This window comes from Martes martes (genome assembly GCF_963455335.1).
Source record: "Martes martes genome assembly, chromosome: 16".
NCBI classification, from domain to species: Eukaryota; Metazoa; Chordata; class Mammalia; order Carnivora; family Mustelidae; genus Martes; species Martes martes.
Window position 1 is genome coordinate 9,880,729 of NC_137904.1, and position 27,725 is coordinate 9,908,453.

General features: G+C 52.8%; 1 protein-coding gene across 8 annotated transcripts in view; it reads right to left on the bottom strand.

Moving 5' to 3' along the window:
• The window catches only part of PEMT (phosphatidylethanolamine N-methyltransferase), a 75,394-nt gene extending 62,496 nt beyond the window's left edge, over nucleotides 1-12,898 (bottom strand). The window contains exons 1-2 of one of the 8 annotated variants that reach the window (XM_080825840.1): nucleotides 12,725-12,898; nucleotides 987-1,094 (exon numbers count right to left, since the gene is read on the bottom strand). In XM_080825840.1, the coding sequence (XP_080681966.1) occupies nucleotides 987-1,094; nucleotides 12,725-12,787 (171 nt within the window). In that variant the 5' untranslated portion in view covers nucleotides 12,788-12,898. Of the gene's footprint in view, nucleotides 1-986; nucleotides 1,095-5,292; nucleotides 5,782-5,853; nucleotides 5,998-12,383; nucleotides 12,576-12,724 lie in introns of those variants that run through there. The other 7 variants (XM_080825847.1, XM_080825841.1, XM_080825843.1 and 4 more) reach the window with 7 other exon arrangements.
• Between the last annotated feature and the right edge of the window lie 14,827 nt (nucleotides 12,899-27,725).

A 27,725-nucleotide genomic window follows, 5' to 3' on the forward strand; every position in this document is an offset into this window, starting at 1 on the left:
ATTCCAAACGTGGCCTCTGTGAGGTGAGCAGTCCCGCCCCACCCCCACTCCCACCCACCACCCATCTCCCCAGATAGAGAAAAGAGTCTAACTCAGCAACCAGGTGACAAACGTGTCGTGTTCCACCCCGGGACCAAGTGGTCACCCGAAATGAAAACAGTCTGGAACAGTGTGTTGCTAACCCAGAGGCTGGCCTTATTCCTCAGGCTACCCTCAAGGGCAATCACAGGACGTCCGTGGCTCTGCATCAGCAAACCCGGGCACGGGCACAGGGCAGGAGCCTTGGGAAGCGGCCCTGGGGCACCACCGCCACCCCCTTCCATCCCTGCAGAAACCCCAAGAGCTTCCCCCACATCCCAGCAGGGAGGAGGCGTCGCAGAGAAACACGGTAGCAGGAGGGCCTGTCCACCATTCCCGGCTTGGGTCCCCTTCCCACACAGCCTGCCCCCCTACGGTTCTGGGTCCTGAGCATCCCCCGTACCCACAGACGAGCTGGGTGCTGCTCTGTCTCCTTCTGTGTTCACTTCTTGCTCGCTCGTTCTTGCTCACTGGCACGCACACTCCAGTGCCGTGCAAACCCATTTCGCCAGGAGCCTCGTTCGGGAAAAACAAATCAAGTTTCTCGAGCACATCAGAGAGGGTGAGGGTTCCCAAGAAAGCCACCTGACTGCGCAGCGCGGCAGCAAGGGGAGGGAGCCGCTAAGCGAAAGCCATTTCCAGCAGCCTCTAGAAGACCGAGATCGTCGGGCGCATGTGGGCAGCCTCATCACGGTAAAGCCCGCTGGCCCGGCCCAGCAGCAGCCCAGGACTGTCACTGCCCGCACATCGTGGGATCCTGGCCTGGCCAGCATCCCCTAACTGGGCTCTGACCTCACTGGGGAAACAGAAAGGACGATTCCGAACTGGCCAGAGAGGGAAGGAGGGAAGAGCCGTCCGTCTGTCCGTGCACACAGCCAGCCCACACAGGGCCAGGCTAGGGCGCTTACCACATTCCAGAAGAGCGGATTGAAAGTGATGGTGAGGATGGCAGCCACGAAGCAGGGATCCGAGGGGTCCACGTAGCCCAACAGCCGGGTCATAACGTAGAGGTCTGCCTGCAGGGACAGAGCAGCGTCAGCGGGAGACCCGCCCAGTCCCCCAACGGCCCCCGCACGCTGGACACGGAGTGCAAAGCCCCCAGAACTCAGAAACATAGTTACCCTCTGGGAACACGCCGGGAGGCTCGGGCACAAGCAAGTCCAGCAAAGGTTACTACAGTGTAATCATAAAACTGAAGATAAAAAGCCAAAACCCAATCAGCCGCATCGTGCCCTGTCAGAGGGTGGCCCGGCAAGTGGCAGAGGAGCGGTGTGCAGGGACGCTCGGCCAGGAAATCATGAGCAGCCAGCACCCTGATGGGGAAGGGACCCCGCCGGGACCAAGGTCTGGGTCACCACCTGCTGTGACTGGGGCCACACCTGCAGAGGGCTTTGGAGGCCCCAGAGCAAACCCCAGGGGCTGTCGTTCGTGGGAAGACACGCTCAACCTCCCGAGTAATCAGGTAAATGCGAACTAAGACAGCAGTCCTGTCCCTCCTCCAGGGCAACCTGAACGAGGGCCAGGCTTGAGTGCTGGGGAAGGGGTGAAGCAAAAGGCGTGCTCCCCCTTGTCAGCAAGGTCACTCCCAAGTGCCTGTCCCAGAGAAACTCACGTCGAGTGTGCAAAATGCGTGTGCTTGCAGTGAAAAAGACAAGCGATGGAGCCGTCCACCTATGGAAGGACGGCCACACAGAATGGGCCCATTCCTAAAGCAGCAAAGCTACTGAATTTAAACAAACTAGCCGTTATGTGTCAAGTTGTGATATTCTTTTAAAAATGTCCAATGAACAGAGCAAGCTGCAGACTTCCCACAGCATATACACATATATACATTTTTAGAAAATAACACATAACTACATCGTACTAAATGTTCTTTCTGTGTATGTCTTTTAAAAAAGACCCTGAAGAGCGACACACCGGATTCATGCTACTAGCCGCATCTACTGCTACAGTTTCCCGCCCTCCATCATCCACACTTAGGGCTGGAGTGCTCCCTGTGGCGGGACTGTCCCCCGCACCCCTGGCCGCCACGCACTCAGGGCCAGTGGCACCAAAAATGTCTCCACACATGGCCCCAATGTCCCCCAGGGGCAGCACTGAGACACCCTGCCTGTAGAGACGGTGGAAGACTCTGGAAAGTCGCCGAGCACGGAAGATGTGGCCAGGCGTGTCCCTGGCAGATGTGGGCCTCCTGTCCCAGTCAAGGGCAATCTTCACCTCTGAGGGACCACGGGCAGAGCTGAGAATGAATGAGCCAACAAAGGCACTGCTAAGGGAACATGCGGATGAAATGGCTGGGGGACGGAGTGGCCACATGAGTGCCCAAGCACATTATTAATAAGCAAATGACAAAGGGGGAACCACTCAGCAAACAGGGAAGGGTGACGATGGAAGCACAGTCTTGCCCCACGCTGACCGCAGTGTCCGGCACCCTGTGGGTGCTACCGACACCCAGCAGGCAGGCAACCCCACACCCTGCCCTCCAGCCTCCTTCTCTTCTAGCCCCAGGTCAGACGCCCCCTGGAGGCCCCCAGCTTGTCAGGCAGAGCAGGGGAGGCTCGGCGGCACTCGCTGGCTCCAGGCTGGGAGTGGGGGGGGGGTGCACCTCACAAAGCCCCGGGGCATGATGGGAAATTCCAAGTTGCCCTGGAGAACACACCAGAAGAGGCAAAGCCGCTCGTGAAGGACCACACAACTGGAACAGGCCTCGGAACAGGCTGTCCTCCCCTGGAGTTGAGACGGGCACACCTCAGCCCCAAAGCCCCTAAACCCTGGGACTGAACCAAAGGATGTTCTATCTTCTGTTTGAAAGGAAATGTTTGTTAAGCACCCGATTGCAAGGCCCACTGAGAGGCTGCGATGGGGCTGACTGGCGGAACAGGAGCCCCGGGAGGCATGGAAGGAGAGCTGGCCTGAGGAACGACCAGGCTGCTCTGGTCCTGCCCCGCCACTTTCAGAGCAGTGCCCGCCTCACTGCCCCCACCCCCTGGTCCTCACATCAACCCTCAACACCCAGCTTGCCTGCCATTGACCCTTCCCCCTTCTCATCGAGGAGTCCAATCTGTGCCTTGACCCCATTGTTCCCACTGGCCTCAGGATGGGGCACCCTCACCCCAGCCAGCCTCCCATGCCTCATTTAATGCCACACTCTGGACCCCGGGCCTCCTCACCTGCACCCACCTTACCTGCGATCCTTCTTGCCCCAACCTATCGCTCACACCAAACATCACGCTCTAGACCCTTTTACGGTGGGTCCGCATGTGTCTGAAATATTCTCTATCCCTCTGACACTTCCAGACGAACTCCTATTCACCCCTCAAGACCCAGCGGGAGCATCTCCTCTACCTTCACCCATGGCACTCTTCTTCTGTGTCCTTTGTGCACACGGTATTGTGATTTGGTTATCTGTCCCTATCTCATACTCATCCCTCCAGGCAAGGGGCCATTTTTTCCTCTAACTTTGTGTCTTCCACCCGGCACAAAGAGTAAATGTTTGCTGAGTGAACGGTGGCCCTTGTTGCATCATCAGTAAGAAGCAGAGGCTAAAGGTATGGAAGGGCCCTCCAGCTCAGCTGCCTGGGCTCCTAGGACTCTGATCCCCTCCCTTCTGGCTTCAAACTGGAAACAGGAAATTGCCCAAGCAACCGCCGTGGAGATTCTGCAGGTGGGCGGCCAACATCGGCCAGCAGATCCCTCCGTTTCTGAGGCGACAGATTCACCAGCTGCCCAGGCACTGTGCTTCATCAATATTTTTATGGCACCTTTTAGGCTGAGAAATCAAGTAGTGTTCACAAGTGCTGGCGGGAGGCGGGATGGCCAGACCAGGGACGGGATAGGGCTTTCTAAGGTTCTTAGAAACCCCAGGGCTGGGGTCTCTTCAAGGTAGGTCGGTCCCTAGGGTGTACAGCTGGGTGGAAAGAGTGGGGGTGGCACACCAGGGGGGTTATCTGCAGTCCTGAAGCCCTGCCCCCTCCCCCGAATTCTACTACCCATCATCCCCTCTAGATCCTTCTTGCAGCCTTCAGGAACGCCATAAGCCAGGCACCCGCACCACCTGTCCACCAGAAGCTGCACACAGAAGGCTCTCTAAGACCCAGGCTTCCCCCTGAATCATCACATGGCAGAGCATAGGGCCAGCACACCTGGAACGTGAAATATCCCCCCACTCCCCACCAAGAGTCTCCCACCGACCCTATCCTCCCACTGTCATCAGCAGCCTCATTTTACCAATAGGCAGAGTTATCCGCAGGCCTGATTCTCCAGGCCCCCCTCCGTACCCACACAGCCTGCCCCCTCTCGGGATCCCCAGAGACCAAGACGGAGGAAAGAGGGGGAAGTGTGAGGTCCAGAGCAGGGACCCATTCAGCTGGAGAGAAGGTACAGGTGATGGCCAGAGGGTCAAGGCTAGAAACCCGGGGACGCCGAGCAGGAGAGAACCGGACCAGTGCTTCAGGGCAGGCTCACGAAGGCGAAGGCACGTAGATGGTGGCTGCCTGGGACACAAGGTGGGGCACTGGCCAGGAGCCGCACGGGGCATTTTCGGGGGTGATGGAAGTATTTGCCATCTCAGCGGGAGCCTGGCCAGCCAGGACCTTGCACGTTAGACTTTCCAACTGGGCACAAAGGTCTACACATTTCACTGTGTGTAAATGACACCTCCCCAGAGAGGAAAGTTTGCAAGAGCCTCCTCGCTAGGAACCGTGAACTGTGTCCCCTATCTCCCCACTGGCCGTTGGGGGAAACCGTAGCCTCTGGAAATGCCGAAGGCGTTTCTAAGGATTCAACTCAATGTCATTCTGAGCAAGCCACCAGGGAGGTGACACTCTGGGGGGAGTCCGAGGACTACGACCCCCCGGCAAGAAACTTTCCAGTGCAGATAACAAGATCAAAGAGGCTTTATTTAAGGCTCGCATACCTCATCTTGGCAAGCAGTGTGGCTATTCCTACTCTGCAGATAAGCAAGCCAAAGCCTCAGAGAAGCCCCCAGATTACGGTCAAGAGGGGGCAGAACCAGGCCACGGCCAGACCCGCCCTTCCAGATTCCCAACCGAAACTGAGGCTTTCTGTCAGGACTTAGAAATGCTGCAGCCACTACGGCCGATGGGGCAAGGAAAAGCCTCAAATACTCCCAAAGAGACGGGGCAAACGAGCAGGTCAAATTTGCTGCTTTTGCCTTCAGTGGGAGCTGAGAGGAAGGGAAACTGAGGCACTTACAGGTTAACAAGCCGACAACACCAGCCAAAGCTGGCAGTCAAGGGATATCCAGCAGAGTCTCCCAATTAGGACTGAACTGGCTAAAACTGGCACCTCAGCCCCCACCAGGTCCCAGTGCCCTCAGGTCAACCTGTCTTGGTGGGAGGAAAGCATCCAGTTACCCGGGTCACCTTGAGTGCGCGGGATCTGCGTTGCCTGGAGAAGGGCCTGCTTGGCAGGAAAGAATGACTAATGTCCACCGGGGTATTCCTCCAGAGGCCTGAATGTCCTCTCCTGATTGCTGTCACCTCCCAGAACTCACCTGAAAGGGCGGACCTCCCTCCCGAAAGTGGCTCAGCCAAAAAGAACAAAAAATTCCCGATCCCAGGTCCCTCAGTCACCCTTGCACACCAGTGGGCTGCCTTGACCTAAAGGGAAGGTCCTCCCCCCTCCCCTCCCCCAACCGTATTAGAGCAGCAAAAGCCCTGGCTCTCTCTCCCGGGTCATTCTAAGAATGGAATCCCGCTCCAAGGTCACAGACGGCAGAGTTCTGTGTTTGAAAAGAGGACAGGCGCTACCTACCGAAACCGGGAATAATTCCACTCGGGCCACCGACGAATGGGCTCGGCTACTGACACCCTACGGGTGGTTGAGGAAGCGGCTCATAGCAACTTGGCTTTACTGTGGGCTTGGAGGACACTTTAGGGGGACGATCTGCCGCGGGTCAACAGCACCCGGGGTAACATTGTGACATCCAAACAAACAGTAGGGGCCCAGAGAGTCAAAGTCGCATCGATCGTAAGTGGGATCCACACAGCACATACGGCAAAGGGCAGGAGGAATGGGGTGAGGGCGGGAGCCAGCTGGGGTCCTCCAGCCCCGCTCTCCACCACTGCCAAGTATGTCTTCGGGACCACAGCCTCTTCTGCCTTTCCCAGGGGACCCCCAAAGCACCCCCGGCATTCTCTACGGAGTGGGTAACTTTTGGTTAGAGCTCTGTGTCTGACACAGGACACAGACACAAGAACGAACATGCCAGAGTCTCAGAGTTTTACTAAGGCAGGCCCCCAACCTTGTCTGTTCTACTCTGCATGGGGTGGGGTGGGGGACCATCTGGTTCAGAAGAAGGTCTCTGGGCAGCTCACAGTGCGAGCTGGGGTCAGACCACTCCCACCTTCGAAGAAGGACCACAGGTAGGCCTTCTGTGACCAGTCACAGCCTAGGGCTTCCCCTGGATGGCACAGGGGTGATAAGACTGCAGCCCTCCAGCCCCCCAGGTGACATTCTGGACGGAGGGCAGACCGGGCATGAAAGTACAAGGTGCCGAGGGTGCTCCCAGGGCTGAAGCTGTTCTGTCCTCTCCCTCTGTTTGCTAAATAGCACAGACGGACACCTCACCTCTTTCTGGAGGGGCCCTCTGGGGAGACACGCATCCTACAGAAAAGGTGTAGAGAGGACACTGATCCGAGGACTGTAGGCTCCACACTGGAATCGGAGGGCATGTGAGCTTTGGAAACCATCTCAAGACAGGAGGTTTGTTGGAATGTCACAACGCCATGGTAGTCAGCCACAGACAATTTCCGGAAAAAAAACGTTGCTTTGAGGCGTTCCTACATCCCACGGTAAGAAGAAACGGCCAGCAGCTGCTCTAATTCTCCAAATCTGTAACTCCTTCCAGGAAAGGCAAAGAGGTTCATTCACCCATCAATCAATTGCACCAGGTGCAAAAAACGCTGTGGCAGCTCGTGTGCGCCCTGGTCAGTGGGGCCAAAGCGAGGCCCCTTTCCTGAGAGTGGCACCCACGGGCGGGTCCTGCCCTTTTCATCAAGGCCCTCATCTCCTCCGCCTTGGGTCCTCCCCCCCACTTCGTGATCATGAGCTGCGGACGCCTTTTCTTTACACTCGCCCTCAAGGGCTCAGGACACACCCCATTAGGGTGATGCTACAGCGTACTTTTATCGAATACATGTTATATATTAAAAGCAGTAACAATAAGCCAGCTGACCTCCCCTGGGAAGTTACTGGATACCAAGCCCCGGCTTTAATGAGGCAGGACAGAGCATAGCCCCGAGCCACAGCACAGCCCCGAGCCACGGCACACCCCAGCCTAGTCCAGCCTGATGGACCCTGTGTTCGCTTGGGCAAGTCACATGCCCTCGGAAGGCTTTGAATGAGAGTGGCACATGAGATCGGCAAGGAAAGCATTTAGCACAGTGAGGGGCACCTAGCAAGGCTGAATAAATGTTAGCATTATTCAGGCCACGCAACAACACCATGGGGCATGCCCCTCTTCCAGATTAAAAAACTGAGGCTATCACATGAAGAAAAACTGCCCAACAGAACTAAAAGATGAAACAGACAAATCTACGACAGCAGCTGGGGACCTCCACACTCCTCTCTTAGAAGTGACAGAGTAGGTCTGCAGAAAATGAGTAAGGACAGAGACGACCGGAACATCACCACCAACCACTTGGCCTGACTGACGTTTATAGAACATTCCATAATAACAGCAAATGACACATTCTTCTCAGGCACACATAACATCCATGGAGACAGACCCCAGTCCAGACCACAAAACAAATCAATCAATCTATCTATCTTTCTTTCTTTTTCTTTCTTTCTTAAGTAGCCTCCACACCCAGTGTGGAGCCCAGTGGGGGCCTGAACTCACAACCCTGAGACCAAGACCTGAGCTGAGATCAAGAGACAGACGTTCAACCAGGCCACTCAGGCACGCCAAACTAATCTTATATTTAAAAGAATCAGAAAGCATAAAAGTATGTTCTCAAATCATAACAGAATTAAACTACACATGAACAGAAAGATACTTGTTAAAGTATGTACTTCCAAATGATCCATGCGTCAAAGGGGAAGTCGGAAGGGAAATTTAAACATATCTTGAACAGAATGAAAAATGAAAATACAACGTATCAGAAATTGTGGGACACAAGGCTAAGAGGTAAGAGTTACATTAATGAAGAAGAAAAGGCTCAAAACAGTAATATATGCTTCACCCTTAAGAAATTAGGGAAAGAGGGGCATCTGGGTGGCTCAGTGGGTTAAGCCTCTGCCTTCAGCTCGGGTCATGATCCCAGGGTCCTGGGATCGAGCCCCGCATCCAGTTCTCTGCTCAGGCGGGAGTCTGCTTCCCCATCCCGCCGCCGCCTGTCTCTCTGCCTACTTGTGATCTCTCTCTGTCAAATAAATAAAATATTTTTTAAAGATTTTATTTATTTATTTGACAGACAGTGAACACAAGTAGGCAGAGAGGCAGGCAGAGAGAGAGGAAGGGAAGCAGGCTACCCGCTGAGCAGAGAGCCCGACCCGGGGCTCAATCCTAGGCACTGGGATCATGACCCGAGCCGAAGGCAGAGGCTTTAACCCACTGAGCCACCCAGGTGCCCCATAAATAAAATCTTTAAAAAAAAAAAAGAAAGAAAGAAATTAGGGAAAGAAAAGTAAAATAAACCCAAAGCAAGCAGAAGGAAAAAATAAAAGCAAAAATCAATCAACTGAAAACAGAAAAACAGAGAGGGGAGAAAAAATCAAATCTGAAACATGTTCTTTGGGGAAAACATAAAATAGATAAACCTCTAGTTACACCAACCAAGGGAGTAAGAAGACACAAACTGCCAATACTGAGAATGAAACGGGGGGCCTCACCACTGACCTCACAAGCATTACAGGGGTAATAAAAGAGCTTACGACCACAAGCCAGCAACTCAGATCAGATGGTCCGATCATGGAAAGACATAAGCTAACAAAATTCATTCAACATATAGTCCTATATCTATTTTTAAAAAAATGAATTCACAGTTAAAACTCTTCCAAAACAGAAAGCCCCAGGCCCTGAAGATTTCACTAGATGAATTCTACCAACTTTTAAGGAAGAAATGACACCAATTCCACACAATCTCTCCCAGAATACAGAACAGGAGAGACCACTTCACAATTCACACGAAGAGGCCAGCACTGCTTTAACACCAAAACCAGACAGAGACACAAGAAAACTACAAACCCTATCCATCAGCTGACCCATCCAAATCCTTAACAACAACAAAACCAAAGCAAATCTAGCAATATAGACGAAGGATAACACCTCAGGACCCTGCATGGCCCCAGGAATGCAAGGCTAGTTCCATCAACAAAGCATCGATGTAATTCATCCCATTAACAACCAAATAAGGAAAAGCTACATGATCGTCTCAACGGAAGCAGAAGAAACTGAGGTTCTAGGAGGTTCAGTGACTTGCCCAAGGTTATAACCAGGGGCTGAGGAAAGCCCTTGCCCTGCTGTCTTGACTCTGACCCAAAACACTGACGATAAAAATTGGGTCCTTGAGAACTTTGCAAAATCAGTCATCCAATCAAACAGACTGATAGTTATTCTAATAAAGTAACAGCATCCAAAGATTCTTCTAAACAAGTTGTATAGCAGGCAAACATCTTCCCCCCAAAGGCAGTCGAGATCTCCCACATCTGCCCCTGGGATTTTACCTCCCACGGTTTATCAGGCTCTCGCAGCACAAATGGAAACTGCACAGCTCAAGAGGCCTGTCCCCTGTCGTGGCCTCAAAGCTTCCTGAACACAAGGGCTTTGCCTTCTGAACACCACCCTTGACAATTTGTAAGGCTCCTCTACACCCTTAGCTCATTCTGGGCTTCCTCATAAGCCCCATTTACTATCCCCGATTTACAGATCAAGAAACTGAAGGGCACCCCTTGACACGTACACTAAGTGGAACCAGCCATCTGCTCATGAGAACGGGTGAGTCCATACAGAAAAGGGCATAACAGGGGCCCACGTGACTATGCCTGGCCAGACTGGGTTCTCCAAGGAGCCAGTACCCCTGGGCCCCACTGGAGCCACCTTCTGAGTCCTGGAGGCATCCCTGCCCGCAGACAGCAAACTGGAAGTCCCTGCTGCCATCCATCCACAAGCCAGCTTGCTTCATGCCGCCGACAGGCCAAGGAGCAAGGTTCTGGAATCCCATGGCAGGGAGGGCAAAGGGCTACGAAGGGCCACTGCCAGCAAGGCCACAGCAGATACACTCCTCATCCCACAGAGTGATTTTTTTTTTTTAATTAAAAACAAAACCAAAATTCCGTATCAGCTGGAACAGATGCAGCAAATAGCTGGTTAAGGGCCTTGTACCCAAGGGCTATCCTGTTCAGAATATACTCTTGAAAGGAATGCTGGGGCACCCGGGTGGTAATTGGTTGAGCTTCGACTCTTGACTTCAGCTCAGGTTATGATCTCAGGGTCGTGGCATCAAGCCCCACGTGGGGCTCTGCACTCAGCGGGGAGTCTGCTGGGGATTCTCTCTCCCTCTACCCCCACCCCATCCCCACCCCACTCCTATGCTCTCTCTCTCTCTGCAATAAATAAATAAATCTTAAAAAAAAAAAAGTAATGTCACCGATTTTTTTTTTTTTTTTTTTTTTACTTTTTAAAATGTGGCTACTATAGAAGTTTACATGATAAATGGGACACATTGCATTCCTATCGATGGTGCTAGACGAACAGGCTGACATCCTGCCACTCAGATGCCTGTGGAGGAAAAGAAACCTTGGTGCTCACTTGGGCCAGCGACTGACTGGCATCTTTTAAAGATCTTTTAAAAGTAGAGACTGTGATAGAAGGAGGAGGAGAACGACCACAGACAAATACATAATAATAATGTTGTGTTGTGTTGTTGTTGTTGTTGTTGTTGTTAAGAAAAAAATCCTTTGGTAACAGGAAGCTGAACTGTGCCAACTAACGCAGCAGTGGGGAAAAAACCGAATTTTTTAGTCAGTGAGGGTCACCCTGACCTAGTCCCAGAAGCACTCCCAGTTCTCTCCAGCCCCGCAGCCCCAACACGCTCTGGAGTAAGGGAGAGAGCAGAAAAGCCTGTTCCACGCAAACCCAGTTAGCCTTCCCCTCCCCATGGCTGATTCTCACTCCTGCTGCTAGGTCTAGAACGTGGCCCTTGCTCAGACAACCCTGCAGCACCCTAACACTCCACTGGGCCTGTGCTGGGCCCACTGCCCCCCTTGCACCGGGGCCTCTGGCTCAAGGATGTCCCACCTCAAGTTAATGGTGACCTACCCTTCCCCACGGAGTCATTCATCCAGGAAGCATCCACCCCCTAAGCCAGGCAATGCCGAGGGTCCCCCTGGCATTCCAAGTGCTCTTTTCATCCAAGATTTGCTCTGGCAGAAAACACCGAAAGCCCCACCACTGACCATGTGGGCCCAGAGATTCTCTAATGGCCATTTGTGGTTTCAGATTCTAAGGATTCCATGAGATACCATCATCCTCCTGAGGGAGGCTGTCCCTCTCTCCTGCTTCCCAGTCACCAATGTCAACTCCCCCCGCACTCTCTCAGGGTCAGATGCTCGCCTTCTCTTTGTTCCTTGGACAAACACCCCCGCCTTTAAGGCCTTTGCCCCGCTGACCAGAGCTTATCACCAGGTCTCAGACCACAGGTCACCTCCTCACAGATACAGGGATTTCCATCCCACTTTTCCACCAGCTACTCTCTGAAACATTGACCAGTTTTACCCCCTTCAGAGAATGTTCCATGCTCCCAGGCTGGTCTCAAAGACTGGCTGTCACCAGTGAATGAATAAAGAGGAGAAACGCTCTAGATTAAAGAAAGGCGCTCCAGGCAGCGACGGGGCTCCCAGACTCCACGAAGAGCGGCTGACTGACGACGAAGGTGGAAAGGTGCGAAAAAGGAAGCTCTGATAGAAGGCAGAATGCAGGAGAGGAAGAGCTATTGGAAAGGGGAGCCTGAGCCTGAGGAGAGACACCAGGAAAAGACAAATCCTCTGGCCTATGAGTCTGCCTAGGGTCGGCCGCCCAGGGCAGCCGGGCTCTCCGGCCGGCAGGGCCCGTCCCACCCCATCCTGGCGCAAGGCTTCGAGGTCGTCCACTCTTTCCACCCATCCACCCGGGAAGGAGGTGATGTTCTGCCGCCAACTCTGGCCAGGGGGCGGGCGCAAACCTTTCTCTGGCCTCCTCTGCAGAGCTGGCCTCAAGCCCGGGTAGGGGGACGGAACTGCGGCCGGGGCCCCCCAGCTCCCACGCACCCACATGCTGCCACCACGCACACTCCGAAACACACCTGCTGGGCCTCCTTCACAGGCCTCCACGCCCAGTTCCAGCCCCACACCCTCCCACTCAGACAAAACACACACAACTCTGACCACACAATCCCAGAGGCGCGCGCGCACACGCACACTCAGGAACTCTCTCTCTGACACACACAATCCCTCCGTTACACGCGCACACACGCGCGCCACGCCCTCCAACACGCAGCCCCGCCCTCGCCCCGCCCCGCCCCCGTCGCCTGGCAACAGGAGCCCCGCCCACTGGGCGTTGGCGGCCGCGGCAGCCGCTGGCCGGAAGACCCATCCCGCCGCGCGAGCCCTCCCCGCTTCCCCGGCCGCGCGGCCGGGTCCGTACCTGCCTAAAGTCGACATTGCCGAGGCCTCCGCAGCAGTCGGGCCCCGCCACAGAGCTGCTCATCGGCTCTGCCCCCGGCCGCCACGTCCCCCGAGCCCGGCCACCTCTAGGGGGCCTCCGCCGGGGCCTCGCGGCCGCCGACTCACCCCCCAAACCCGTCCTGTCGTACCGGGAAGCTGTGCCGCCCGGGGCGCTTTCCCTGTGACCCCAGTTTCTCTCGGCCTTCTGGGAAACGTAGTTCCCCGTCCCCGCCAGGCGCCACTGTCCTGGAGCTCGCGACGGCATCTCGAGGAGCCGAGAACTACTAGCCCCAGGGTCGTACGCTGTGGTGACCGCCAGTTCCGAGGGGGCTCTCCCCTAGACCCTTCGGTCCCCGGCTCCCGGACCCGGCCCGCCAACTGACCTGGCCTCCCTGTCCTTGGCTGGCGACGGGGCTCAGAGCCGGCGGCTGCGGGTCCTAGGTCTAAGTAGCTTCCTGCGCAGCCCCCTGCGGACTTGGACTTTGGCCCAGGCTCGGGGTCCCCCGCCCCCCTCTGAGATTTGCTTTTGGCCAGAGGCGGTGCAGGCCGATCACACCCTGTAGCCTCCTGCAGAGGCTACTCCTCGGGACCCTGGGCCCCCGCCCCCACGGCCTCCCTATTCTTTGGCTCGGCCAGAGACACCTCCTCCACTCCTTTGTTCATTCATTCTCTGGTTCACTCACCGGGTACTTGCTGAACTCGAGTGTGTGCTGCGGGTACTGTAGGGAACAATACAGGTACAGTAGGGAACAATACAGGTCCCTGCCCTCACTGTCTCCTAGCAGAAGAGACAAAACATGAATAAAGGATTATAACCTCGAGAAGTACTGTGATGGAAAGAAACTGGGGGCCAGGTCAGATGATGGTAAGGCAAAGCACCTTAGGATCCCCTTGCGGAAGGCACGATTGGAGAGAAGGTGCAAGACCTGCACAGTGTAGGGCCAGGGCAGATTTGGAAGAGAGACCAGCGGTGCAAAGGCCAGGAGACAGGGCAGAATTAGACGTCCTTATGGAATCCAGAAACAGCTGATCATCTGTGGAGTAGCGTTGGAGGAAGAAGAGTGGGAGGGAAGGAGTTTAGGAAAGCAGGTGGGATTTTAGATGGTCAGGTCCAAGAGAGACCCTCTTGCAGCTAGGTGTTAATTGAAATGGGAAAACAGACTCAGAGTCCCAGATTTGCACAGTCTCCCAGCCAGCTGTGAGCCCAGAATGAACTTTTGCAAGGCGGGGGCTTCCTCATCCAGGTGCCCTGCTTCTCGCTTCTCTCAAGCTTGGCCCTGAGCACCTACATCCTCCAGCATTTGCTGAGCAGCCGCCAAGTGCTTGTCCCTGCTCCGACCCCTTTACAGATAGCCCAACCTTTACAACATCCTTAGGGTGGGGCAGCCCACCAACAAGACAGGGAGGACAGGAAGGATTCTGGCTTTGGAGCATGCCCTAGGTCTCTGGCTAGGAGTAAATTTCAGTCTCCTCAAAAGTGAAAGGGAAGAGGACCTGGGTGACTCAGTTGGTTAATCATCTGCCTTCAGCTCAGGCCCTGATCCCAGGGTCCTGGGATCGAGCCCCGCATGAGCTCCCTGCTCAGCCGGGAGTCTGCTTCTCCCTCTCCCTCTGCCTGCTGCTCCCCCCTGCGTGTGCTCTCTCTCTCTCTTTGACAAATAAATAAATAAATCTTTAAAAACAAACCAAAAAAAGTAAAAGGGAAATGCACATGGGTAAAACTCAGTACACATCTGACCCATGTGAAGTAATGACCACTGGGCACAACAGGGCTGAGTACACAGTAGGGGCTGAAAAGCTGGTTTGCCTACAGACCACTGTTGCAAGAGTCAGGAGTGCTCCCCCTCTCAGGGTGTCCAGGCAGGGCGTGCCGGACCCAGAGTCAATTCTGGGGAGCCGGTCAAGGCACAGTGCTCCGAAGGGCATTCCCCACGACCCCCACCCCATGTCTACCTTCCCCAAGCCCCAGTTTTCTCCTGACCTTCCTGGCCACTCGTATTGTTTTTTCAAGCCGGAAAAATGAGTTTGTGTGTGTGTTTGGTGTATCTGGGAACAAAGAAAGGTAAATGTCAGAGGTCACACCAGAGCTGATTCAACTAGAGGAATCCACTTCTCCACCAGGAATCCGCCCCCTGCCCCTTCCTGTGAAAACACCCAGACCTGGAGAAGGCAGACCGCAGCTTCAAATGTGATGGGAGTGGTTCGGATCAAAAGCCTCCTGCCCAAGATAATTTGGGGCAGAAGTCTCTGCCGGGCCGTTTGAAAACTCCCAGGTCTGAGAGCTTTTAGGATTGTCGAAGCCAACCTCTCCCGCTGGAATATTTCTTTTTCAGCATCCCTAGCAAGTAGCAAAGTCACTTCTGTTTACATACCTCAAGTGATAGGAGGCTCACCACTTCTTGAGGTAGCCTGCTTCAGTCTTGGACACAGTGTTTCATTCATGAAACAGACCCGAAGCCACCCTTCCTAAGTTTTAACAAATACAGCTCCTTTCTAACCTCAAAGTTATCTCTCCTTTCCCCTTGATTATTCTTCAGATAATGGGAAGCCATTATCACAGACTATCTCCCAGGTAGCTCCAGGGCAAACATTTCCTGCTGCCATCTCTGGCCAGGAATTTGACACTTGCTCTGAGGGGATCAAAACTAAAAGTCATTTCTTTATTGCCTTCCCCTCCCTCTCCCCCAGCCTCCACTGGCATTGGATCTGGCTGCCTGGCCCCCAGGAATTACTAAAGTGGGCTTTTATTGCGAAAATTAGCATCTGCTTATCGGGTGGCTTTGGGTAAAACCTAAACCTTTCCCTACTCTGAATCCATTTACTGTTCATAAAATAGGTTTAACGATATCTCTTGAGCAAGGCTGAAATAAGGATTAGAGTTAGCAATATGCGCAAACGTGCCCAGCACACAGTAGGTTCTCAATAAATATTTGTCTCCCTCTCTTGTGTGTAATTGAGACTCAGCAGCTGCCGTCACACTCGTAACATTCATGGGCACGCTGGCGTCTAGGCCAGCCCAGCTCAGGGGTGCACTGAGTTCCCAGAAGAGATGGGATGAGAATCCAGCAGGAGCAGACAGCTTGCGGGTGGGGAGGGGGGTGGTGATGGCAGGTGGCGCACAAGGAGCACGTTATCAGTAGTTTTTTAAAACCAGGGGGTAATGACGGGTTTGCAGCCATAATGCCCCGCACGTCCCTCCTATATTCAGGCTCCACTGCCCCCACTTGGCCCAAGGAGGGTCCAGGAACAGGAGAGAAGCAAGTCCAGCAGGAGCCCGGGAGGAAGCTGGGGCAGGACAGGGCTGTGGATAATGAGTAAACCCTCCCTTCCTCCCCAGAGTCAGGAAGGGGCCCGCCCCCCCCCGCAACCTCCTATGGCTGGGAAGAAGGCTCAGCCTAGACTCACCCGAATCCAGCCATTTAAGGCCCCGGCAATTCCAGCAAGAAGTGGGGACTGGCCGAGACTCCCCGACCCCTCCGTGGTGCACAGAGCAGCCAACCCCTGCCTTCTCGCTGGCCTCTTTGCTGTTCCAGGAACACCCCAGGCACACCCTCACCTCAGGGCCTTTGTACAGACGATGAGCATTCTACCTTGGAATGCTCTTCCCTCCGAAGTCCTCCCAACTCCCTCCCTCCCTCCCCTCCTTCCGGTCCAGTATCACCTTTCTGGCCTGTGGAAAACATCAAGCGCCCCCTCCACTCTGCATCCCCTCCCCCACTTCTTCATGCCATATAGGTCAGTCTCCCTGGGGTAGAATGTGAGCTTGAAGATGGAACTTTTTCAAGCCTTTATACACAACTCTCTCTCTCTCTGTGGCACCTGGATCATGCCTGGCATGAAGCAGGCTCTCACTAAGTAATGAAAGAATGAGTGAATGAATGAATTGTTCTATCACTCCTAACTTTTGGGGTATCCGTGCGCAAACCACTTCTCTGGGCCTCATGACCTTGCCTACGGAAAGGGGAAGGTGACAGGATCAGTGAATAGGAAATCAAAGCAACCCGTGAGTTATGAAGTCCCCACCCCACCACTCTCTGGCTGTGGGTCTGGGGCAAGTGACTTACCCTCTGTGTCTCTCAGCAGAAGAGAAAATTCGACCCAGAGAAACAAACCGCTAAGCTTTTTGAGCTCTTGCAAAGCTGTCAGCTCAGTTCTCAGCACCATTTCCCTGTATAAGCCCCCAAACTGCCCTGTGGGGTGGGTGGTGTTATTCTGGCTTTCCTGGTAAGGGAACTGACTTCTGTGGAAGGGACTGGCCCATGGTCAGACTGCTGAATAAGTGATGTGTTTCAGGCCGGCCAGCCCAAAGCCACACACGGCCTTTTCCCACTATGCAATCCTGCTTCCCTGGGATGGAGGAAATAACATAAAAAACCCAGCACACAGCCCAGGGCAGGCTCAGCAGTTTTTCAAATATTCAGTGTTCAAAATGCATCATGCTTCTGCTCCGTTCTCTGCTTCTTTTCATCACATCCATCATTCAAGGTCCAGATAAGCTTCATCTTCTCTAAGAAGTCTGCCTACTCCTCTAAGGACTAAGGCAAAGCACTCTTCCTCACCATGCCCCCCCGCCTCGAGGTCCTGTATGGCCCAGGTACAGCCCACCATTCCAGCTCTTGCTCTCTGTACTCCTGCCACACTGACCTCTTGTCAGTTGCTTCCAGCCACAGGGCCTTTGCATCTCCTGTTCCCTGTCAGACGTACTCTTCCCTTCTCTTCTTGGAGAGCAAGGACATTTCCTGCTTTGGCCACCATTGCAGCTCTAGCACCTGGCACACACCCAGCACCCGTATCAGTCACTCATCGAATTTACCAAAGGAATCGATGAGTGAAGGAAGGCCAAGACTGAATGTTAGCCCTGGGAAGTTATCCCTCAAAAATGGAAACAAAGTAACAATATTTTCAGACCGAAAAAGGCTGAGAGAATTCGTCACCAGCAGGTAAGAGGAAAATGAGCCCAGTCAGAAGCCCAGGCACACAGGAAGGAATGAAAGGTATTAGATGGGTGTTAGACATTCATAAGAATAAAAATACCTCATGGGGGTTAGAATGTTTATCTTGGGAACTGAGGGAAAAGGTAGGAAAAACCCTGTAGGGCCACAGATTTGAACAACATGACGAACCAACTTTCTACCACGTTCTCCTCGTAACTGTCCTCCTAGCAGGTGCAGAACATACATTCTTTTCAAGGTCATAGACAACATTTACCAAAATCGACCATATGCTGGGGCATAAAGCAAATCTCAGAACATTTCAAGGGATTGAGATCCCATAGGTTATCCTCCCAAACACTGGGATTAAGCTAGCAAACAAGAAGATAACTAAAACATCTCCCCATGTTTGGAAAGGAGAGAATACATTTGTTTTTGAAACCCCAGAGATGAGGGGCGCCCGGCAGCCTCAGTCAGTGGAGCGGGTGACTCTTGATCTCACGGTCATAAATTCGAGCCCCACGTGTGATGTAGAGATTGTTTACAGATAAAATCTTAAAAAGTAATGATAAATAAAGCCCAGAGATGAGATCCCGTGAGCTCCACGTGGACCAGCAGACGGTATGAGCACTACACCTGGCTAGACTAGGTCAGGTGACCAATCCTGGTCAAGCCACAGTGGCCGGGGAGTGGTGAGTGTCCGGACTCCAGGAGAAGATGGCATTTCCCATTGACAGGGGGTGGGAGTGGGGGCGGAGGCGGAGCCTTGAGCCCACTGAGCGTTATAGACGCTAACCCGGTGGGGCGGCCAGCAGAGCAGGACCAAGCAATCCCTGCCCCAGATGCTCAAAGGGGACCAGAGCATCAGCAACTCTTTACCTTACCGTGAAAACTGCACCGCAAGGCTATGCCCAGGAAGGAAGCAGGAAAGCAAGGGCCAGAAGCAATCAGAACTAAGGACTGGGGCGCCTGGGTAGAGCTCAGTCTGTTTAGCATCTGCCTTGGGCTCCGGTCATGATCCTGGGGTCCTGGGATCGAGCCCTGAGTCATAGGGCTCCCTGCTCCACAGGGTGTCTGCTTCTCCCTCTGCCTCTCCCCCGTCCCCCGCTTGTGTAGCTCTCTCTCTCATACATGCAAATAAAAAAATAAATCTTAAAAAAAAAAAAAAAACCCTTCCTGAAGGTTTGTCCCTCTGCACGACACGCAACGACACCGACGGACCTAGAAAGCATTGTGCTACGTGAATGGAGTCAGACAAAGGCAAGTACCATAGGATTTCCTTCCTATGGGGAATCTAAAAGGCAAAACAAATGAACAAACCAACAAAAAGCGAAAACAGAACAGATCCATAAGGACAGAGAACAAACTGATGGTTGCCAGAAGGGAGGGGGTGGGGGAGGGGTGATGAGTCAAAAGGGGTGGGGGGAGAGGGAGGACCAAGCTTCCAGCTCCCCAGTGAGGAAGTCACGGGGATGAAAGGAACAGCACGAGGCACACAGTCAATGTTGTTGTCGTAGTGCTGGGGGGTGACTGACCATAACTACACTTGGGGTTAGCAAGGCGTCATGTACACGCTTGTCCAATCGCCGTGTTGTACCCCCGAAACTAACGTAACACTGTGTGTCAGCTACGTGTCAGTAAAAACATAAATCAGTAAAGGTTCGTGCCTCCGCGAATAAAGGTGGAATTTCCATTTCCCTGACTCGCCAGCCTAGAGTACGATTACTCCAAACAGTTAACATTAATAGTTGAATAATTATGCTTTATTTAATTTGGCTTCTCCCCCCCCCCCCCCATTATTTGTGATGTTGGACATTTTCCCGTGTGCTTTCCTTTCTGACTGGAATAGTGTTTTATTTGCCCTATTTACCGATGCACTTCCTGTGCCTTCTTTCAAAAAGACTCATGAGCCTGACTCAGCCATCTCTTGAAATTACTTAATGAAATGAATCAGGCTGCTGTCAATTTTATGGGTTTAAAAAACGTTTTTGACCTGCAAAATTTTCCAACCCATCCAAAACTCGCAAGAATGGTACCATAAACCCATATATCCTCCATTTAGGTTTGCCGATGACCGTCTCCCAGTGTTGGCTTTATCTGTTTATAGGTAATGATTTTTTTTTTAAGATTTTACTTATTTATTTGAGAGAGAGCAAGAGGCAAGAGAGTAGGAGCAGGGAGAGGACCAGGGAGCCCAACGCGGGGCTCAATCCCAGGACCCCGCGATCATAACCTGAGCCTAAAGCAGGCAGACGCTTAACCGACTGAGCCATCCAGGTGTCCTGTAATTTTTTTTTTTTTAAATCTACCTTTTGAAAGTACATTGCAGACTCTTTACCCCTAAATACTTTGAGGGATATTTCCTAAGAACTATGACGTTTTCCTCCAAAACCTCGAACAATGACCTAAATCAGGAAGTTTCTTGTTGCTACAGGAGCGTGTCTAACATATAGGGCACATGCGAATCTCACCGATTACCCTGAGACCATTCTTCATGCTGGGTTTTGCATGAGGTCCAGGCTCCAGGGTCCATCACTCACCTCCTACAGCTGACTTCGATGCAAACGTCCCTTACTCTGACTCTGTCTTTCACAGCACTGACATTTGGGGAGAGCCCTGGGGATTGTGCAGACGGCCCCTCGGGTAGGTTTTGTCGCCCACGACTCCCCACAGGCTGTGCCTCAGGGGGCCAGAGCGTCACCAAAGTGCTGTGGCGACCTCCGACCTCCAGCATGAGCTTTGATCACCCGGAGCATCAGATCTCTCCTGGAGGGGTGTGCAGTGTCTGTGTCCTGTCTTCTAAGTTATGGGTCTGTCATTGGCCGCTGGTGTGTTGTTGTTCCTGCTTTCATAAACCCTGGGCTTTTTTAGCCCAGCTCAGGGCAGGGTGCGCGGGCAGCTCAGGCACAGCCAGCTTCAGCGGGGCCCAGGGGGACAGTCATCCCAGCCCATCACCAGGGGGCCCTGCTGCCTGGTCCTTGAGTCCTTGAGTCCTGGCATCCAAGCTGTGTTTACAGAGGACCCCAGGGCCACCTCCTGGGGTGGCCTCCACCCCACCTTGGGCCTCCCATCGTGGGTAGAGCAGACTGCTCTGTGCCATTGACTTTGGGCCTGTGTAACCTGCTTTGGTTGATGGGATGAGAACAGGCATGACCTAAACAGAGGCCTTAAATGAGCTCGTGTGGTTTGCTTTGACTTCTCGTGCTCTCATGACCTCCCACAAGAAGCACATACCCCCGGTGACGGCCACCCCTTTAGCCTGGGCCCCAGAACCAACACACATGGGGGAGACCTGAACTTGGTTTGGCCCAGCTGACCCCAGACTGTAGCAGAGCCCCCAGCCAAGTTCAAACTAGACAAACCAACCTACCCTCACCCCTGCAGAACCGTACGTGAGCATAAACACCTGCTGTGAGCCCCGGAGTCTGGGACCGTTTGTTACACAGCAATAGTATAGCAAGAGCTGACTGATACAATCTGGGTTCGAGGACCAGCCTGGCCAGGTTCTAGAAGCATCTACTTCTAGGGTAGAGTATGAAACCATTATACCAGTATAATGGTTTCATACCCTACTGATCTTATAAGCTTGTCGTGAGGCTCAAAGGTGATAATGCTCTCAGAACAGTGCCCGGGGCACAGAAAGTATTTAGTCCCGTGTTGGTTATATTACACTGTCCACCACTGTGGCTAGTGTTACCATAAGCGGTGACCCTCAGGATCCAGTAAGGACCCCAACCACCCCACCCTCAAGGACTAGACAGTTGGAGGTTAATGAATTGAAAGGAGTCAGCCCTAGGTGAAGGGGAGTGGCCCCCAGGACCACTCTGCCCTGGTCCCTGAGTTGCCCCCTCCCTGACCTGGACTCCCCCAGGTGAGCACTTGAACAGGCCACTCGGGGACCAGATGGCTAAGTGCCTGCTGGTGAGGGCCGGCCAGGTCAAAGTGACCCACAGGCCGTGGAAAACTCAGAGCCAGCCTATTTCCCCCGCTTCAGCCCAGGCCTTTGATAACCAGCACTTTTAAATGACAGGCCAGCTACAGAGCCCAAGCCCTCATGGGAGCGTGAGTGTTAGTGTCTGGGTCTGCGTTTCCAGGGCCATGGGTGAGCTGTTCCCAAACTCAGAGGTTTGCCTGGGACCTGACCTCACAGCGACACCCCTCTCCTGGGCCGGACCCTTCTGAGGTCCCATCCCAGCTCTGCCACTTACCCACGAATCCATCCTGGGCAAATGTCCCGAGCTCCTCAAGCCCCCAGTTCCTCATGGGCTTGTCATGGGGTCAAAGGCAACAGGCCCTTGACCAGCCCTCTGTGGGCGGCCTCTGCAGACCTACGGGAAACTCAGTCATTCAGAAAGAGGAAGAGATGAACACGGAGGGGCCGGGGAGGTGCAGGCTAGTGGCCATGATAGTGAAGACACGGGGAGGGTTCCCAACGCCTAGCGGCTTGCAGGTGGCACCATGGGACCCAGGGGCACAGATTTCGTCTCCTCCTGGCCGCTTCATGTTTTTGTGTTTCGTTTTGTTAATCAATACACTTTAGAGTACTTTCTTGGCAAAGTGAGCACAGAGTACAGAGAGTTCCCACATACTTAAAAAAAAATTGGGGGGTCAGGGGGGTGCCTGGCTGGCTCAGTGGGTAGAGCTTGCAAATCTTGATCTCAGGGTCACGAGCTTGAGCCCCAGGTCGGCATGGAGCCTACTTCAAAAAGAAAAAAAGTGGGGGCACCTGGGTGGCTCAGTGGGTTGAAGCCTCTGCCTTCGGCTCAGGTCATGATCCCGGGGTCCTGGGATCGAGCCCCGCATCGGGCTCTCTGCTCAGCGGGGAGCCTGCTTCCTCCTCTTTCTCTGCCTGCCTCTCTGCCTACTTGTGATCTCTGTCTCTCAAATGGATAGATAAAATCCTTTAAAAAAAACTGTATTGAGATAAATGTCATTATTTTAACCACTTTATCTTCTTTTATTTTTTAACAATAGGTAATCACTTGAACCATCTGTGATGGTGACTTCAACCTTGACCACTGGCTTACTACCAGGGGGTGGGGGCGGGGCATCTGCTGGGCAGCGCAGAAGGATGGTGCTAATCCATGAGTCGTTCGTGGGTCCTCATCTGGCAAAGATCCCAAGTCTTAGAACCTTCAGCACTGGGAGATTTTTCTTGGAGTGATTCTCACAGTCTTGGTAGGCTAGTCCCTTCACACTGGGATTCTTTGCCTTGGAGCCTCTGACCGAGTCAGCGCGTATCTTCTCCAAAGACTTTCACCATTGCTGCTGCTTAGAGTCATTCAGATTCGGTGAACCGCCACCTTGGGTCCCACGGATGTCTTCCAGGTATCTTAAGAAGTGATGACAGGGCAGGCGGCAGGAACAGGTGACCCCATCTTCCCTACAGCGACCACCGCATCTTCCCCAAAGAACTATTTTAACCCTTTTAAAGTGTACAGTTCAGTGGTTTGAGTCACATTCACAATGCTGTGTGACCATCATCATGATCTAATTCCAGGACTTCTCCATCACCCCACAGAGAAGCCCTGTACCCATCAGCTGTCACTCTGCACCCTGCCCCCCCAGCCCCTGGCAACTGGTGACCAACTTTCCATCCCTATGGATTTGCATCTTCTAGAAGACTCATGCAGTTAGTGTGACCTTTTGTGTCCAGCCTCTTTCACTTAGCATGTTTTCGAGTCCATCCACATTGTAGCATGTATCCGTGCCTTCCTATACCTGAGTAATACGCCATCGTATGGTCATAGCCCATTTTGTCCACCCGTTCGTCTGCTGATGGATACTTGGGCTGTTTCCATATTTTAGCTGTCGTGAATAATGCTGTGTGTACATTTTATGTACAGTTTGGGTTTTTTAACTTTTTTTTTTAAGTAGGTGCCACACCCAGTGTGGGGCTTGAACTCACTACCTTAAGATCAAGAGTCACATGTTCTACTGACGGAGCCAGCCAGGCGCCCGCCAGGTTGTTGTTGTTGTTGTCTTTTAATGGATTCACTTTTCATTTCTCTTGGGCGCTCTCTAACAGTGAAATTGGTGAGTCATAGGATAACTCTATACTTAGGCTTTTGAGAAACTTCCAGACCGTTTTGCACAGTGGCTGCCATTTTACACTCCCGCCAGCAGCTCATGAGCGCTCCAACTTCTCCACGGCCTCAACAACACTTGTTCTTTCTTGTCTTTTTGATACTAGCCATCCTCGTAGGTTGGGAAATGGTGTCTCATTGTGGGTTTGTTTGGGTTTTTTTTTAAAGATTTTATTTGTTTATTTGACAGACAGAGATCACAAGTAGGCAGAGAGGCAGGCAGAGAGAGAGGAGGAAGCAGGCTCCCCGCTGAGCAGAGAGCCCGATGCGGGGCTCGATCCCAGGACCCTGAGATCATGACCTGAGCCAAAGGCAGAGGCTCAATCCAATGAGCCACCCAGGCTCCCCTCTCCTTGTGGTTTTGATTTGCATTTCCCTGATCATGAATGAAGTTAAGTATCTTTTCTTGTGCTATTGGCCTTCTATCTCCTTTGAAGAAATGTCTGTTCCTATCCTTTGCCCGTTTTTATTTGGGTTATTTGCCTTTCTGTTGTTGAGTTCTAAGAGAAAGGGTCATTACACGCTCATTTAAAGTGGAATGTTGGCCATCTCTGCTTCTCAAGGGTGTCAGGCTTGTCCCCCAAGGAAACCCCTGTCCCTGCCCTAACGTCCTGCTCCAGCACCCTACGGCGTTTTCACACACCCCCATTCCCCATCTCTGGGGGGAATGGAGCAGTCCTTCCCCTGCGAGCTTGCTTCCAGGCAAGTCCAAGACCTTTCACCCAATCAAGAGTCCTTTAGAGTGTTTTTTTCCAGACAAAAGCTGCTCCTTCTCTAAACACCACTGCGGCTGCCGCCTGGTAGTATGCATAAATAGCTACAGCCAGCTTCTGAAAAACAGAATTACCTGATTTTTCTTCCAGGCACTACACATGAATGACTCCTAATTTTCTATTTCTCAGTTAAACTTCCTTTTCAGGCTCCAGATTCCTTCCACCTTCTGAACTCCTACCCCCCCCTCACCCCCAGACCCCTCCATATCTTGTCCATGACCGGAGACCTGCCCTCCCTGTGCCACCCAGACTCCTCCCTGCGCTCTCCCTCCCTGCCACAAGGAATCAGTCATCAGCAACCATATTAATTGTTCCTCTGAAAGAGCTCTGCTCAGGCCTCATCAGTTTGCACTTGGATGGTCACCATGGCTGGCCTCCCTGCCTCCACCCTTTCCAGAGCAGCCTGCACCCCAACAGCAGGTGACTCCCCTGCTCCAAACCCTGCAATGGCTCCTTCCTGCACAAACCAGACCCCAGTCCTCTCTGGCTGGTATAGGGCACCCTTTCCGACTCAGCTCTGTCATGTATTGCTTGATCTCTCTGTTCATGCAATTTCCTGAGCATCTACTACACGGAAGGTGCTGGGACACAGTAGAACAAAAGACGGGGAGAAACAGCTGTAGAAAGGGCGTTGGAGAGACGAGGAAAGGACTCTGCTGCCCACCGCCTCTGAAGGTCAGCGGGCATCCACAGGATCTCTGGGAGACTCCATTTCCCAGCCCTCCTTGCTGTTAGGTATGACCACATGACCGAGTTCCAGCCAATGGAATGTGAGAGGAAGTGACGTCATTGATCCCAGGCCTGAAGCAAAGACCCTCCCATGTGCCACCCTTATCTCTCTTTCCGCATCTCCCCGCTGAATGAGAGTACCCAGAAGCCCTGGAGGAAGACCTAGAGGAAGGCAGAGCCACAAGATGGAAGGGGTCTAGGTCCTTGAATGTCTGTGGGAAGCAGACCCAGTGCGCTCGCCGCCTCCCACTAGCCCATGTCCAACTAAGATGAACAATCCGTACATCTTCATTGTGCCATCTCCTGAGACCTGGGGATTACTTGTCATAGCCGTTCGTCTTTTCAAACTAACATCAGACTGGGTCAGCCGAAATGTGAAAGCTGGAAGACAAAAGTCCCCTTCAATAATTTTAGGGCTGACCTAGCCTTAAGATCCCTGGTGACTCTGAGCAATTCCTTCTGCCCCCCTTATGCTCTTTTGTCATTTTTGCCGAGCTTGGCACGTGGGCCTTCAGGTGGGGTTTAAACTGACTTTGGAAAGGAAGGAACACATTCATGTGCAAAAACCAAAATGCAACCAAGAGAGGCTTAAGCAGATGGATAGAGTGTTCTTTTCTTCACGTAACTAGAGCCAGGTAGCACCTAGCATCAGGGACCATGACTCTACCTTCCCTAATATAATTCATTTCCATCCTGAGGTTTTGGCCTCTGAGTCACAAGATGACTGCCATCACTCTAGTCCTCACACTTGGGTGCAAGACAAGCCCAAGGTGAGGGAAAGGTTAAGGGCCACGTAAGCTACTTCTGTCTCTTTTCATCAGGAGAGCAAAAGCTTTCCCAGAAATGACCCCAGCAGACTTTCCACTTTAGGATGGACTGGCCAGATCTGGGTCATATGATCATCACTAGATGCTGGGAAATTTGATAACAAAATGGCCATGACTGGCTTAGACCATTGACTTAAAAAAACAGTCGATGTTTTCTTAGAACAAAGAGAGTAGGTCTTGGGAAATTGGCTGATGCTATCCACCTCCATTTTTGTCAGAAAGTCCCCTTCTCTTAGGACCGAGAGAGGGCTTCCATGCCTGGCCTCCTCCAGGCCTGAGCCACTATGAAGATAAAATAGCAGGAGGGTTGGGTGCCTGGGTGGCTCAGTGGGTTAAAACCTCTGCCTTCGGCTCAGGTCATGATCCCAGAGTCCTGGGATCGAGTCCCGCATCAGGCTCTCTGCTCAGCAGGGAGCCTGCTTCCTCCTCTCTCCCTGCCTGCCTCTCTGCCTACTTGTGATCTCTGTCTGTTAAATAAATAAATAAAATCTTAAAAAAAAAAAAATAGCAGGAGGGTTCATGGCTCCTTTGCCTAATTGCCCAGATCTGCCTGTGGCTCCATCCTGGTGTTTCTTCCCAGGAAGCCTTCAGCAGAAACGCCACACCCTGTCCAGACGGCCTCTCCCAGCAGAGACCATCTTGGTCACTCTGGCAAAGCTCAACTCTGTCCCCAGGGTCACTCACCCAGAAAAGGCAGCTGTGTCAGTGCTTTCCAGCAGAATAAACAAAGCATTCCCAGTTACTCCCATCTCGGAAGCTGTCTCATCTCCCCAAAGCCCCTGGTCTTTCTTTCTTTGCAAGCTGCAAAGAACCACTGAGGCTCACGTATTGAATCTAGAGTTCCAAGGAAATAGAAATAAAAATAGCCAGAGGAGGGAATGAAACTATAAGCGGCCAGGCAGACAGTGTTTAGCCAAATGTGGGAATTCAGGGAAGGAGTCCAGGAAACAGGGTAGTACCAGCCAACATGCGCCCAGCACCTACTACACATCAGGTACTAAATGGAGCACATAATGACATCGGTCTCTTGTTGGGTCTTCAGGTCAGCCCAAGGAAGTACTGTTATCACACCCATTTTATTCTACATGTAGTGAAACAGAGGCTCACAGAGTTGCCTGCAGTACCGTCCATAATGTCAGTTCTGGTCAGATCAACTCTCTTTCCCAGCTGCGTCATTCCCTAGCTGCACTTAAATGCCTTGTGCCTCAGTTCCCACATCTATACGATGGGAATGATAGTAGTTCCTACCTCACAGGCTCACTGGGAAGGCTCAGTATATTAGTGTGTGCGGAGTATTCAGAAGGGCTGGGATGGAGTAAATCCTGGATGCATGTGTGCAACCATCGTGAAGCCCATTTGACAGGTAGGGGAATGGAAAATTCCCGAACAATTATGCATTTGCCAGTGGCCAACAGGGGTAGCCAAGAGTTGAAGCCAGGTCTCTCCAGCACTGCCACCCATGCTCTAAACCACCAGCCAGTCAGCCTGACGCCAAAGAGCCACTGGCATAATTAACAAAACGGCATGTTCTACACACAGCAGGTCCCCTAGGAGACCATAGACACAGCCAAGGGTGAGCAAGAAGAATGTAACACTTGCCTCAGCAGCACGTGGCCCAGATGTGCCTCTCTGCAC